Source organism: Anastrepha obliqua, chromosome 4 (assembly GCF_027943255.1).
Source record: "Anastrepha obliqua isolate idAnaObli1 chromosome 4, idAnaObli1_1.0, whole genome shotgun sequence".
NCBI lineage: Eukaryota > Metazoa > Arthropoda > Insecta > Diptera > Tephritidae > Anastrepha > Anastrepha obliqua.
This window is the reverse complement of record NC_072895.1, coordinates 69,803,270-69,819,463: the sequence shown is the minus strand read 5'-3', so window position 1 is coordinate 69,819,463 and position 16,194 is coordinate 69,803,270. Positions and strand designations below refer to the sequence as shown.

The window sequence follows — 16,194 nt, the reverse complement described above, 5'->3', positions numbered from 1 at the left end:
GGCTGGCTAATTTTCAAAAATGCATTTATATATAAATAATAATACTATTATATATATAACTAATTTCCTCATTAAAACTTGAAATACGTTTTTGACCATAAATTAGTAATAATAACGGATAATATATTAGTACCTAATTAAACTCTGTCTAATAGAAGCGTGACCGTCATAACGGCGGCCGCCGCAGCCGAAAGGGTTGGTGCGTGACTACCATCCGGAATTCACAGAGAGAACGTAGGTTCAAATCTCGGAGAAACACCAAACTTAAGAAAAACATGTTTCTAATAGCGGTCGCCACTCGGCAGGCAATGAGTGCCATGTATTAAAAATTTTCTTTCCTTAAACACTCATTAAAATGGGGATTTGAGGTCAATAAAGACAAAACACAACATGTAATACACTAGAAGAGAAAATCTGCAAGACATCCAATCCAAATAAGGGAGAAGACTTAAAAATACACTCAAATGCAAAATATTTAGGCTTAGCATAGGCATTTAGGATTGACTCAAAATTCTCATGGAAAAAACACATACTGAACAAGAGAAACGAGATGAAAAACAAATTCCGACAACTCTACTGGCTACTAGGAAAACAATAAACCCCAAGCTTATTTAATAAATAAATGATATACAAATCAATCATCAGACCGACATGGACCTACGTACTAGAAATTTGGGGACTGCCAGTATGCCAATCAAACATACAAATCATACAAAGAAGTCCATCAGAGATGATAAGAACAATCACAAACGCAAATTGGTACATAAGAAATGACGATATTCACCACGACCTCGGCATAGACACTGTCACTGAAGCAGTAAAAAGAAGCAGCAGTAAGCATATCTTCCGACCATTGAGCACAAAAACTATGAAATGAGGCTGATACCGGAAATCGAACTTCAACCAAGAAGACTACAGCGCAAAACATCCACAGATCTTGCTCGTACTGTAATATAAAATAAAATTATAGAAAACTATGTTGTGCTAGGAAAATTGTAACTAAATGCCACCAAAGACAATAATGTTCTCTTCCAAACTCTAACACCAATTGTAGGTTGTAAAAGACTTCTTTATTTAGGAACCAGCATTAACACCGATAAAAATGTCAGTTTTGAAATCCAACGTCGAATCTCTCTTGCCAACAAGTGCTACTTTGGACTAAGTAGGCAACTGATCAGTACAGTCCTCTGTCGACGAACAAAACTAACACTCTACAAGGCTCTCATCATGCCGGTCCTAACGTATGGAGCAGATGCTTGGACCATGACAACATCCGATGAAGCGACGCTTGGAGTATTTGAGAGAAAGATTCTTCGTAAGATTTTTGGACCTTTGCACGTGGGCAACGGCGAATATCGCAGGCCATGGAACAATGAGCTGTATGAGCTTTACGACGGCATAGACATAGTTCAGCGAATTAAGATCCAGCGACTACGTTGGCTGGGTAGTGTCGTCCGAATGGATACAAACGCTCCGGCTTTGAAAGTATTCGATACGGTACCAGCTGGTGGTAGCAGAGGAAGAGGAAGGCCTCCTTTGCGTTGGAAAGATCAGGTGAAGAAGGACTTGGCTTCACTTGGTGTGTCCAATTGGCGCCGGTTAGCACGAGAAAGAAACGAGTGGCGTGCTTTGTCAAACTCGGCCAAAATCGTGTAAGCGGTTATCGCGCCAATTAAGAAGAAGAACACCAATTACTTATTGTTAATATTAACAGTTTGTAATAATGGACAAAAAAAAAACAACAACAAAAATTTGTTTGGGCATCACAATGAAAGAGTGAAGAAACTGTCTGAAATAGACCGGAGTTATAAATTTTCGGAAATTAGTCTCTAAGTCTAAATCACGAAATTCTCTAAATTTTGATTTTCGCTATTTTCCATATTTATTTAGAGCACATAAACGAATTTCAACCATTGCAAAACAGGGCCGGTAAAATATTATAGGTTGTCCCATATTATATTTACTTCTATATATAATATACACATACATATATATATATTTGAGCAGGCTATTTAGACTCATACCATATAACCTACACATATATATATGTATATATATATTAGGGCGGGTCGATTTAAAAATCGCTCATTGCTCTGTGAAAATCGTATTGTAGGGATCAAAATAAGAAACTTTGCCGAAGGAACCATACCTCTAAAACGAATTCTGATGTCCCCCAATATTACATAATATTATTATCACTCTGTAGTATTCGAAATATTTTTCAAGCCAAATTTTATTCGTTAATATTTTATAAAAATATGCTTAGTTCATTGTATACCAAATAACAATAACATCCAAACTTTGTACAAGAGCTTAAAGAATTCCAAGAAATTCTCATCAATATTTACAACTTTTTAATCACCTAACTGCTGGATATGCAGTTTTATGCCCCAGTTAATTTTAGCATAAAAAAGTGAGAATTTGATTTGCGTTGTTTTTTGATAATTTTTTTTGCAATCGATATTGAGAATTTTCTACAATATAAAGCACATACTTGGAAGTCTTTTGGATGGAACTATAATTTTATAAACAATGAATGAAAAAAACTTAGCGAGAAAAGTATTGCGAATATTGTAAAAAAGATAAAGTGACTTAATTATGCGGTTATGGTACATCAAATTAAGTTTTTTGTGACTTAGTTGAAAGTCGCGCACTCAGGAGCAACTCAAATAACTGTTGATGTGATTAGAAAGGCCGACCATGGGTTTTGGAGTATAAACAAGGCGGTGAAATGAGGAGGGACAGAAAACATCTACGAGTATATTTCAAAAGCTTGATGGTGCTATGATTCAATTTATAGTTCCTCAAACGGTTTGGAATTCGATAACAAAATAATCAGCAAAAATCGCAATATGCTCCATACTTATGTACAGCCGAAATAAGTATTAAGCACAATTCAGTTAAGAGAACAGAAGAATAAGGAACAGGAGATCTTAAAATCAGTTTAATGTACAATATAAAATAATAAAATTTCTCTTCATTTTATCGGTGTTTTCTCCCATTTCGATACATTGTATCCACCGAACGGTGCAAGGATCGGGGGTTTAAACTCCTACGCGGCATCCGCTAGCGGAGTCAGAGAGAAAGATAGACGGCCGCTATAGTGTTCAAAAATCATGCAGAAAAAGAATTCGCTTTCTACCAACGAGTGCACAGTTTTATGGAAAGAACTGAGTAAGTTTAGTTTGTGGGCAGTGAAAATCGATTATAAATAAATAATATGTTCTCCCTTATATATTTATATAAACAATGACAATATAGAGAAATAAAAAAAAATATTTCTCCAAAATCAAGGTAAAAAAATAATTGGTTCATTAGCGGACAGACAGCATTCTCTCAGGAGCAACCAATCGGAAGAAATTGAAACGCATCTTAAAGCTGCTACTAGTGGTTAAGCATCAGCCCAAGAACGATAAAAAAGGTTCAAAAATATGACAAAATGTTTCAAAAGAGATTTGTTTTTGTAATTGGTGTTTCGTGCCCAGGTCATCAAACCTGTGGAATTCCGAATGGTAGTCACAGAAGCAGCCATTCGACTACAACGGCCGTCGTATAAATAGCTTTAGAGGGGAATTATTAAATACTTTGATTACAACTTAAATTAAGGCTATTCAACATTATTTGAGTAGTATTTGAGCTACGCTGTCCGCCAGTTGTGGGCATCTTTTCGAGAAAATCTGCTAACCTATTGAGTGCCAAACTGAATTAATGGAAATTTTCACCGGAGCCCAAGCAGGTTTTTTGTTAAAAAGCGATGTGGAAATAGTATATAGTATATTGCTTTCTCATCGATCGCCGGCCGTTCACTAATTTTAATGAACAAGTACATAACTTTTGTATTTCTTCAAGTTTTCATTTGAAAATTTACTATTATATTCTTGAAACAATTTAGTGACCAATTAAATTAAAAAAAACTACTATTTTTTAACTCAAATAAAGTTTCTGAAATAAACAAAAACACGCAATATCAATTAGTTTTTTAGATCGACATTCTCTTCCCCTAACACGGCAGTTTTTGAAATGCAAACCCTTCTGATGAAAATTAACATTTTTAGGCTCAAATATCATGAAATGATTTTCTGCACACAGAAACACACCCTTTGAAACTCATTAACTTATCAGCTAACTACGCTACTGGTACGACATTTAGACTATCACATCATAAAAATGTTCCAAGCGGTCCACTCAAGTTGCGATTCACTTATATACAAGTTTACTTAAGTGCAAACGCAATTACTTTTAACCAGAGTCGCATTATTATTTTGCTATGTTATAATGTGATAGGCATCCTCATTTCCTACTAAAAGCATATTCAACTAAAAGCACTAAAATTATTCAATAAAAAGCTATTGAAACTCTGGCATAGTTTTACCACTAGCAAACGGGGAGCTATTGAGCTTCATTTGTGCAAGAAAAAAATTGTAATTGCACCAAATACATATTGGGTAGTCTAAGAGGCTCGGTAACGTATCTGAGCAAAGCTAAAGTATTTTCCTTTTTATTTATTTCGTGATATATATTGTATATATTTTTTAATTTTATTAAAGTATTTGTATCAATTTAATTTTTCCGTTTTCCGAAAGTAAATCTTCGTCATTTGCGGGAAGTGATGATTTACCTTTGTCATTCAAAAAAAAAAAACGGCGGCTGAAGCGCATCGAGAGCTACAAAAAGTTTATGGAGATGCTGCTTTAAGCGAAACAACGTGCCGAGATTGGTTCCGTCGCTTCAAAGACGGTGATTTTAATGTTGTCGACCGTTCGCGTGAAGGAAGACCAAAAACCTTCGAAGACGCTGAATTGCAGGCATTGCTCAATGATGATCTATGTCAAACGCAAGAAGAGCTTGCTTCAGTATTAGGAGTTACCCGCCAATCCATTTCCAAGCGATTGCATGCTTTGGGAATGATTCAGAACTAGGGGACTTGGGTTCATTATGAGCTAAACCAAAGGATGTTGAACGTCGTTTTTTCGCCCGTGATCAACTGCTTCAGCGGCAAAAAAGGAAGGGTTTTCTTCATTGCATCGTGACGGGTGATGAAAAATGGATTCACTACAGCAATCTAAAGAAAAGAAAGTCATGGGGACTGAGCGGTTAAGCTTCTACGTTGTCGCCTCGGCCGAATATTCACGCTGCGAAGGTTATGCTATGTATTTGGTGGGACCAGGTTGGTGTTATTTATTATGAACCAAGCGAAACCATCACTGGGGATCGGTATCGACTTCAATTGATGCGATTGAGCCGAGCACTGCGCGAGAAGCGGCCATAATACGCGGAGAGGCATGAAAAAGTTATCCGACAGCATGGCAACGCTCGGCCTCACGTTGCCAACCCCGTTAAAACCTACCTGGAATCACTGAAATGGAAAACCCTACCCCACCCGCCATATTTTCCAGATATTGCTCCGTCCGATTATCACCTGTTCCGATCGATGGCACATGGTCTAGCTGACCAGCAGTTCCATTTATATGAACACATCAAAAAAATGGCTTGACCCGTGGATAGCCTCAAAAGATGAACAGAAATATGGGAAAAAGTAGTAGTCAGCGATGGGCAATGCTTTCAATGATTTACTTATAACCATTTTTTCAGAATAAAGTTGTATTTTCATTAAAAAAGCAGCGAGAACTTAGTTGCGCAGATATACAATAGTATTTCAAGTTAGAATTATAAATTGTATTTACTTTTAAAATAATTTTTTAGCATTAATTTTGGTTTCATAGTCTGCAAGAAATAATTTTGTATACTTTTAGGTTACTAAATGAATAAATAAAACAAAAATTGTCTGCTTATATGTTTAATATGGACAACAAGTCAATGAAATAAATTTGTATATATTCTAATCGTGTATACAGAGGGCTTTTGTATGTTTTCTGAGAGTATTATAGTCCTAAAATATTCAACACAAAACGCCTTTTTGGATTTTTTTTTAAACAAAGTCAACTTCACTCTTAAAAACGAGAAACTAGAGGATTCAAATATTCTACAAAAAGTATCTTCCTAAAATTGTAATATAGAATATTGACAAAAATATTTCTGTAAGACATCAATTTACATAGCTCGTTTTACACGTAGAATGAAAATTTTTGTCTTACATTAATTTGGCAACATTAAATCAATGTAGAATAAATTTTCGTGCTAAACTATACGTTTGTTGTACTAAAATGGTCTACTCATTATGTTCTTTCAGGATTATGTCGCCTGTTTTTGATTCATTCATTTTTATTACAGGATGATTTCTCAGTTGAAAGTTCGGACAATTAAATTTTTCACTGATTATTCAAGTGACTTGCACAATCGAGCTGGATTTTGTATTCAACTTTCTGAAACATTTGGTTGCTTGCTGTTTAGTGTTTAGTCACAACTACTTCGTCTTTTTTAATATTTTTAATGATTTTATTCACTTCTCTGAAGGGGTGGTTCACCTTGGGGCTGAAGCTTACTTCGAGTATAAATAATCTTTGAGATTCGGTAGTCCCCGCTCATGAATCACCAAAATAATAGAAACGGTTTTTTCTAATAACGGTCGCTCCTTGGCAGGCAATGGCAAACCTCCGAGTGTGTATTTTTGCCATGGAAAAGCTCCTCATAAAAAACTTTCTTTATCTAACTAGTGGTTCGATAAAAAAACACAATTTTATGGCCTGAGATACATTTTATTATTGAGTATAGTCTGCCTGAACATCAATACACTTTTTTCAACGAGATTCCAATTTATGAATTCCATCCCAAGAACTTTTAAGTCTGGAAACAGACGGAAGTCGCTATGGACCAAATCAGTTGAATGCGGTGGATGCTCCAAAAATTCGAACGCGAATTCAGCCATTGTCAAAACGCACTTGTGACACGGTGCATTGTCCTGAAGAAAAACAATTTTTTGCTTTCGTAAACTGGGTCTTTTTCACGAATTTTTTCCTTCAATTGGTCTAAAAGGTTACACTAATATTGAGAATTTAAGTAATCCCCAAACAAAACTCCTCTCGCATCCTAACAAACTGATGCTAACATCTTCTTGGCGACGTCGTATATTTTTCCTACGTTTTTGGTGTAGTTGCTGTTTTTGGCGTCCTTAACATGGATCGTCTTCTAGGCTTGATGGCGAAAAGTCGTTATACACTTTCAACACTCGTTCATAAATTTTCTTTGCTTTTAGACCTTTCCAAAATAAAAATTCAATCATTGCACGATACTTAATTTTTTCCAATTGTTCAAAGTCGTATACGACAATTATTACTGATCTTTGTGCGCTACCCAATATGTTCGAAAAGCGTAATAATCACATACCAGTGCATTTCGATAAATATTTATGTACGAGAAAGCAATGCAATCAATTTGACAATTGGAGAATTGGAATAAACCGCATTAACGTTTTCCGCAGTGAAATGCAATCAAGTGAATTACTATATAATGAAAGGTTGTATTACTCGTAGTTCACTGAAGTGTAAGTTGGCTCTATTAAGAGTCAGTGGAAACTATTTGCGGAGAAAATTAAATTCGCAACAAAGTTTGAAACACTTCTATTAAAAATAATGGTGTGCATCTACTCGTAACACTTACGCACTAATGATAATAATGCTGGAGGACACATCAGTTTGTGTGCAGTTTAAACGAAAAATACATTGAGCCACTTGAAACTTGCACTTTGTTATACGCAAATTAAATGGGATATCGAACTACATACCGAGGATTTTTCTTTAAATTTTTTTGATATGTTGATGAAAATTTGCTGAATTTTTATAAATTTTGTACAAGGTTCGAATCTTTGTATTATATGGTTTTTGTTGTAATATATATAATATAATATAAGTGGCGGGTATGAGCGCCATAGGCAGCCGGTTCTACGTTACCGGAATGACTCGGGTTTTTCCCGACCAAGGGCTGCCGCCCCAGTAAACTAGCCCTGTCTAGTGAACAGCATATCACCCCATCCCTTACGTCACAGGAGCAACTCCTTGCAGCAACCTTGCTCCAAATGCTTCTCCTCAGGGCTGGAATTGAATCAATAAGTTCATCGGGTGAATCCACCTTAAGACCTGTTCAAGCCTTAAGACCCATCAGGAGTGGTCCATACGATATGTGACCACGTGTTGCTCCCGCCAGCAGGCATCTTATGCCTCCACGGCTACTACTCCCCCTGATAGGCCGGCACCACCAACCGCCACCGCAACCCATACCTCCACGGTAAGGAGCCTATTGGAGCAACACAACTCCCCAATACAGCCCATCCCGTTCCCTTCTGCTCCAACCCCAGTGAAAGGACAAACCAGCAGCTCTTGGTCCCCGCACAGTCTGTTCCGTGTGTCAGACCGGAAAACCTCGGAATCTGGTATCAGTCAAATGCAATTCTTACAATGGCTGGTGCCATTTTCGGAGATGTTCCGGCCTGCGCACCACCCGTGAGTGGACAACTGACTACGTTGCCCCCTGCTGCAAAGCTCTGCACCCGCAACCACCCACGTGGCACGGCCGCCCACCATTATCAGGCCGCAACAACTACAGAGGATTGCACAGCAGGCCCAACGTAAACAACCACACGCGGCCCTCACCACCCAGGTTACTTCGACCTTACCAAGAAGCTTTAACCTTCTTCAATTTAACTGCAACGGACTCACGAGCAAGGTCGATGAGAAAGTTGACTTCATGAGCCGACACAGTATCACAATAGCTGCGGTTCAGGAAACCAAGCTACACGCTAATTCTTTTCTGATCACCAGGGATGGTTATAACGTGCACAGACACGACCGCGAGCGAAACAATGGTGGTGGCCTAGCGTTTATAGTCCACCACACAGTGCAGTATCGTCTCATTGATGAAAGCATCGACCGCAGAGACAGCACCTTAGAATGTCAAGGTACAGCTGTCCGGTCAGGCGATTCCGAGCTCGAAATTTATAATGTTTACATACACCCTGTCACCTGGTGCCCGGCAGGATATCACCCTGATATAGGTGCGCTCATCAGAGGTGAAAACCGATTGGTTGTAGGTGACTTCAATGCGGATAACGATCTTTGGCATTCAAGTCTGCCAAACGATCGTAGCGCACAGCAATTGGCAGAGCAAATAGACGATTCGACATTCAGCACTGTGAACGACGACGCCCCTACCAGGGTGGCGACCTATGCTATCGCTTGCATCAGACCACTTGCACATTATTGTCTCGATTGAGAGACCTGCCGACTTCGTTTCCGCGAACCAGCAGTCCTATTTTAATGGCCCTGGCGGACTAAACGCGCTGATGCTGAAGCACCTGGGACCATTGGGAGTAGGATTTCTCACAAGGGTCTTCAATCTGTCCTTGGCCACTCTCATCATCCCCAGTGGAAAGCAGGGAGAGTGGTCCCATTACTGAAACCTGGGAAACCCGCCAACCAAGGGGAATCTTATCGTCCGATAACTCTCCTTTCCCCAGTAGTGAAGACACTTGAAGCCCTCCTACTCCCACTCTTCACGAAACACCTGGCCCGTGCCACAAATCAGCACGGTTTCCGACGAGTGCATAGCACCACCACTGCACTCACCGCCATAAACGCCCAGATAAATCGCGGGCTTAATCAAAACCGCCCCTGCAAGAGGACTGTCCTAGTAGCGTTGGACCTGAAGAAGGCTTTCGACACAGTCAGACATTCCACGCTACTAGATGACATTTATCAATCGACACTCCCGCCAGGGCTGAAGAGGTGGTCCGCAAACTACCTGAGCGGTCGTGATTTTTCGAGATCAAAACATCAAAGCAGAGGAAGATTAAGCAAGGTGTACCGCAGGGTGGTGTCTTTCTCCCTTGCTGCTCAACTTCTACATCTCGAAGCTCCCCAAACCACCAGAGGGAGTCTCCCTGGTCTCATACGCTGACGACTGTACGATAATGGCGTCGGGCAATGACATCGATGGCCTTTGTTCCAAAGTCAACAACTACCTCACCAACCTTTCTCGCTTTTTCACTGCAAGGAATCTTCAACTTTCCCCCACTAAGTCCATAGCGACCCTCTTTACCACCTGGACAACGGAGGTCTAACTGTTCCTTAAGGTAAAAGTCGATGACACACCAATTCCAACGGTAAGCAACCCCATAATTTTGGGTGTAACCTTTGACAGTTTGCTCTCCTTCTCAGCGCACCGCAACCGCAATTGCCACTAGACTCCAAAACCGCAACAAGGTCCTCAAATCGCTTGCCGGCAGCACGTGGGGCAAAGACAAAGAACTGTTGCTATCGACATTTGGATAAAGCTACAGACATGTCAAAATACTGCCATTCGGACAGCGACCTTATGTCCCCTGCTCAACACCTTCACAACGAAGCACACTGCTCAACAAGCAGTTCCTGCTAGGATGTTACCGCAGGTTTCATCCCTGCAGACACCTGCTTGAGCCTGAGCCGCCTCCCAGGCACGTCAGGAGACACCTCTTAAACTACGCTGACGAAATCCAGGACAAAACTGACAGAAATTAACTGGACCAGACAGTGTTTAGACAATCAATAAACGACATTTACCGGGAGACAGTCACCACCTTCTTAAGCACCCGTCCTGTGAATGCTGTAATCGGAGTCCAACCACCACCTATAACAGATGAAGAGCTCCAGCTTCCCCGTGAGACACGTGTAACACTAGCACAATTACGCTCTGGATACTGTAGCATGTTAAATTCCTACTTATCCAGAATCGACCCACACATATCAAATATATGTCCGGCATGTGAAGGCATCCCGCACGACACTAACCACCTTTTCACATGCCCTCTGAAACCGACTCATCTAACACCCCTCTCCCTCTGGACCCAACCCGTCGAAACAGCATGCTTCCTGGGCCTACCTTGAGATAAGCTAGACGAAGATGACCGGTGATATGCCCTACACTGGCGGGGCTTCTATTACTGTTAAACAAACAACCGCCATGGGTGTTAAAAAAATCGAAAATAAATAGAGTTTACTTTAAATGAAAAATTATTTATCGGCCTAGGTAGTCACAGGACTACTAACAGAGCTTTATAGATTGCATTATTATTGTACTACCCTGGGAATATACTCCCATGGAGCTTGCAGTTTCTGTAGGGAGGAAGATGAAACCGCCAGACTAGTGCTGGCATAGTGCCTAGTACTGACACGTAAGCAATACAAATTCTTGGGTAAATATATTTTACTAGAGGAGGAAATAAAACTCTAAACCACTAAAACTTATTAAGGAATTTGGGCTCAGACAAATACTCTGAATCCATTAAGGGTACAAAAAAGATCATTTAAGTGCAGTGCGAAATCTCCACATAATAAGGCGACCGCCGTAGTCGAATGGGTTGGTGCGTGATTACCATTCCGAGAAGATAGGTTCTAATCTCTGTAAAATACCTAAAAAAAGAAACAAGTTTTTTTTCTAATAGCGGTCGCCCCTCCGCAGAGCATGGCAAGCCTCCGAGTGTATTTCTGCCAAGAAAAAGCTCCTCAAAAGAAAAAATATCTGCCGTTCGGAGTCGGCTTAAAACTGTAGGTCCCTCCATTTGTGAGACAACATCAATACGCACGCCACAAATATGGCGAGGAGCTCGGCCAAATACCCAAAAAGGATGTAAGCGCCAATTATATAAACTTGCATATATATATAATAGTAGAAGAGCTGTTCTTTCGTGCTTGTTTCTTTCATCTGTCATAGATGAGTCAATTGAGAGGAGGGATACTATTAGGAAAGATGTATTTTAAGAGAAAAAGTAAATAAAAACACATAATAAAATGGTGTTTAAAATTTAGACAGCCTACTTGAATGCAACCCTGGATGGATGGAATATTTAATTAACAATTTTTCCGTGAGCTTACAATTTTTCGACGGCATCACCAGGCACAAAAACTGGGAGGACACCTCTAACATTAACGAAAATGCGTATGCAAGTTTATTCAAACCATCGAAGGTTGTCAAGTATTCCTAGTAATTCCCAAGTGCCACCCCTCATATACTAGCATTATTTAAATTTAAATGATATGCGAATTAATAGGATATTCACTTAAGTTTAGAATACTCTCAAAAATATTTCTCTTTTAGACACATTTTATAACTCATCCGTATTTGTACAAAAGCAGAAATTGCGCATCACCCATACATTCACTCTACAGCTTGTTTACCACTCCACATATTCACAATTTGGTCTGTGTACACAACTGAATGTTGAAAGTTGAAAATTGTAAGAAAATGTGAATTTATACACAAACCAACAAACAAATAAAAGAAAATAAAAACGAAGTAACAGAAAAACAAGGGCACTAATGAAAAAATCTGAATATTTTATGAATTTCTGTTGCAGCCACTTACCTCTTTAATTAAACCCCATGTTGGCTCGTTGCCCGGATGGCGTATGGCCTGACGGCTGACGCCAAAACTCATTAGTACCACAGCTAAGAGCACAACAAAATAAATCATGTTCTTAACCATTTTGCCCATCATGGTGACCAAGGGACCTGTAAAAAGAAAAAAAGTATATTGGAGAAAGTGAAAAAAAGGAAAAAATTTGTGTGCCAGTATATAGATAAATATAATATAGAAGAAGAAAAAATAAAATAAATGCATGTAATGAAGACATACGAGAATGTGTGCTAATGAGAGCACCTGTGTTAAATAATGCAGATATATTAATAATATTATTTATTTTTGTTGAGGAGTTAGTCAGGAAAGGTTAGTCAAGGAGGTTTATATATACTATACTATTCTAAAAAACGAGCTGAAATTGTTCAGCCGACCATTCAAAATAACTTCTAAATTATAAAATCTAAATTCCCAGAGGAAGAAGGGGCCTCCTTGCCTTTGGAAACGACTGGTGCGCTCTCTTAAACTAGGCCAAAATCACTCAAGCGGTTATTGCGCCAAACAAGGCATTTTGTAAAAAAAATAAAAAAAAAATTCAGTGACAACACTATTTGAAGTTTATACCCAAAATTTGTCAATTCCGGTAGTTCAAGTTATAGTAACGTACAAGACGGTTAGGTGAAAATACCAAGTCGTACGAGCCTCTGTTTAGGAATATCCAACAATGTCGAGGGTAAGTTATTCTCAGGAAGTAACAGGAAGCAACTCTCCGACGCTTAATTTAGGTTTCAACGTGCAATACAGCGCAATCAACATTCAATTTATTCCGATTATTCATTGATTTACTTATTGTTCTCACACGCAGCTCACCCGACTTAAAGTCAACAATCTTTGAATTGTGTGATTCATTTACTGAAGTGTGGGACAGTTGAAGTGAGGTGAAGCTCATGTGAAAGCCAGCATATGAAGCGAAATCGCATTGACCAACCGTATTGGAAAAAATTGAAAAAGAGCATATTTGGCATTCACGGTTAGCCATTTGTGTGATAACATCTTTAAAAAATAGCTGAAACAAATGTTTTTGAACTGAAACAAATTCTATACAAACGAAATACCAAAAACAATATATTTTTAATAATTCCTTTTAAGAAACAAATGCTTCCACTTTACTACTGAAGGGTAATCTTCAATTAACTGTGTTTCGTTTAAAGGAGCGTAAACAAAAATAAAATGAGTGGCCCATATTTTGACTTTTACGCGCTCCATTACTTGTCTGTTTTTATTTGCAAAAAAAATAAATCAAACGATAGGGTGACTAATGTTCCGAAAGATTAACTTTCAATAAACGTATCTGCGCCTTAATTTTTTTGGGCGGCGTTCCAACGTAGAATTTTACCAAATTTGTTCCTTTAATTTGAATCCTTGAGTCTGAGTCCCAAAATGATGATCCTGATTTGGGTCCTTCCTTATCTTGTGAAGTTGTACGTCTCTATTAAGTAGCAATTAAATAGTTCCCGCGGCCGCTGTAGCCGAATGGGTGCGTGCGTGAAACACCAAATGATAAAAAAAGTTGTTTCTCTTAGCGGCTATCCCTCGCAGGCAATGTCAAGCATCCGAATTGGCTCAACACCAAGACGCAGACGACAATAAAGAGTGCAAGGATAAGTGTAAGGGTATATATATATTAAATAGTTTTGTTGTATAGCCAGTAATTTTTTTCATTTGGCTAAATAAATAAATAAATATACACATACTTTGTTTTGGACCATTTCAGATATAAGTACATAAATCCATTCGTAGATATTGTCGTTTAAAGTGGGCATTCGCGTGTCGTTCTTTGGCAAAACCTTTGTGCCAAAAGTGAGATTTGCTGGCGGAAAGCCACTGGCATCAAGCTTTATAAATTTATTTATAACAATAACCTGACAGAGTTGTATTTTTTAAAAGACAGAACCGTTTCGAAATAAGACAGTTTTAACGCTCTCCCGAGAAATTTGGGTAACCTTCCACACGTGGTTTTGTACTTTAAACGACGAAATGTATGGCCATATTTATGTCAACAATAATGAATCACATTCCTGATTACAGTAATGATTGCTTAATTGTCTATAGCAGGTATGCAATATATGTATGTATATATTGATAATTAAGTAAAAGCCTATCAATTATTCCCCTGATAGAGTTTAAAAATCATTTAACAAAATATGTCAATAATATACGAGTATATACTAATATTTGTCTTCATGCCAACGAATAAAAATAAATAAAATTGTAATTTAACGCGATCACAAAAACACATCATTTGGATTATTACGAAAATAATGACTTTGTGAGGCATTAAAAAGGTAGCCTCACACAAAATTTAACAAAAGCAATTTATAAAAAGCATTGTACCAAAATGAGTATAATTAAAAAAACTCAGAGCTCCAGTGCTACAGTGCTACAGTTTGTTAAACGCATTGCGGTAATTGAGTAAAAACGCTTTGCTTGGAATTCGATATACTCGTACGTTTACATATATGCGTGCACTAGGACCAAAACCACACTACAGACATTCATATTCACCGAATTTCGTTCTGCAGCGTGCCGGCTGTCCACTTGTAGAGATAAAAAAGGGTGCAACTTCGGCTAGTCTCTTTTTAAATCAAAGATTACTTTGGCACTGCTAACTACTTTTCTCTCAATTAATGTGTTTACTTGGGTTGTCCAGCTCAATGTCACGATCGATTCCCACGCGATCATTTTTATGGGTGTTGATAACTCTGATATAAAGCTTCTGTTTCAGTGGTACGGAAACGAAATAAACCATTCATTACATTCTTCCACAAGAATTGTTGTCGACAATGCGACAACATTTGTTGTTTGGAGCATTGAAGATGAAAGGATGAACAGAAGAAAATCGGCGTTTTTCGGGAGCTAATTAATTCAAGGCTGCAATTACGCCTAATAGCGTAGCACTTCAATTTTTTTTACATATGAATTTTTTCTCGAAAAAAACTTTTCTAATTTACTTCATATAACTTAATGTTTACGCAGTGCCACCAAACTAATGATGAGAAACAAAGTGAAACGAATAATAATATAATAATAATTAATTTTATCACAATCATAAATTTAACCTGATTTCTACCAGAATCATATCGTTGTTGTTACATTTGCATGCAAAATCTTTATTCGGATGCCGATCATTAGAGCTGTAATAGTCATGCAAATGCATGTTGCATGTTTCACACATAAAAGCATATTTCAATTTAAAATGCATGTTTGCATATTTTTTTAATAATTTTTAGAAATTTAAATCATTCTTCTAACCAAAACATAAAGCAAAACAATTCGCAGCTAAACTTTCGTTTAAAGAACACATCTATAACATTTTCATGCGCCCATCTGTTTCAAAATTTTTTTATTTGCTTTCTCCAATGCGGCGACAAATTTGTTTATAAAAATGAGACTCGCAAATTTCCACAAAATAAGTTTAGCGCAATTATTGCTTACTATGATTTGTGAAGAGAGCACAACGACAAGTGCTTTGCGTCACTTGCGTTAGTATGAAATGCATGGTAAGCGCAGTAAGTTACATCATATTCTTCTCAGTTATTGCATAGTATTTGAAGTAATCGGGTTAAGATGCCAAAAGATAGAAAAGAAACGCTGGGTGCATTTACTGCGCGTATGAGAAACAATTTTCCCAATGTTTTTCGGTCGGACAAATCAGTTTTATTTTGTTCAAATTGCAATTGTTTGGTTTCTGCGAAAAAAATATTTCAAGTCAAACAGCACGTTGATTCAGTGAAACACAAGGATGCTCAAGAAAGAAAAAAACAGAATTCTGAACGTGAAATGAGCCAATTGTTAATATCAAATTATCAACAGAAACATGGGCCAAATCTTTCGGAATTCAATATGGATTTA

At 38.1% G+C, this 16,194-nt stretch overlaps 1 protein-coding gene across 9 annotated transcripts in view; it reads right to left on the bottom strand.

Moving 5' to 3' along the window:
• The window catches only part of LOC129246503 (transient receptor potential cation channel trpm), a 209,069-nt gene that overhangs the window by 35,443 nt on the left and 157,432 nt on the right, over positions 1–16,194 (bottom strand). For all 9 annotated transcript variants that reach the window (XM_054885381.1, XM_054885377.1, XM_054885378.1 and 6 more), the window contains one exon: positions 12,292–12,437. In XM_054885381.1, coding sequence (XP_054741356.1) covers positions 12,292–12,437 — 146 coding nt within the window. The remainder of the gene's footprint in view (positions 1–12,291; positions 12,438–16,194) is intronic.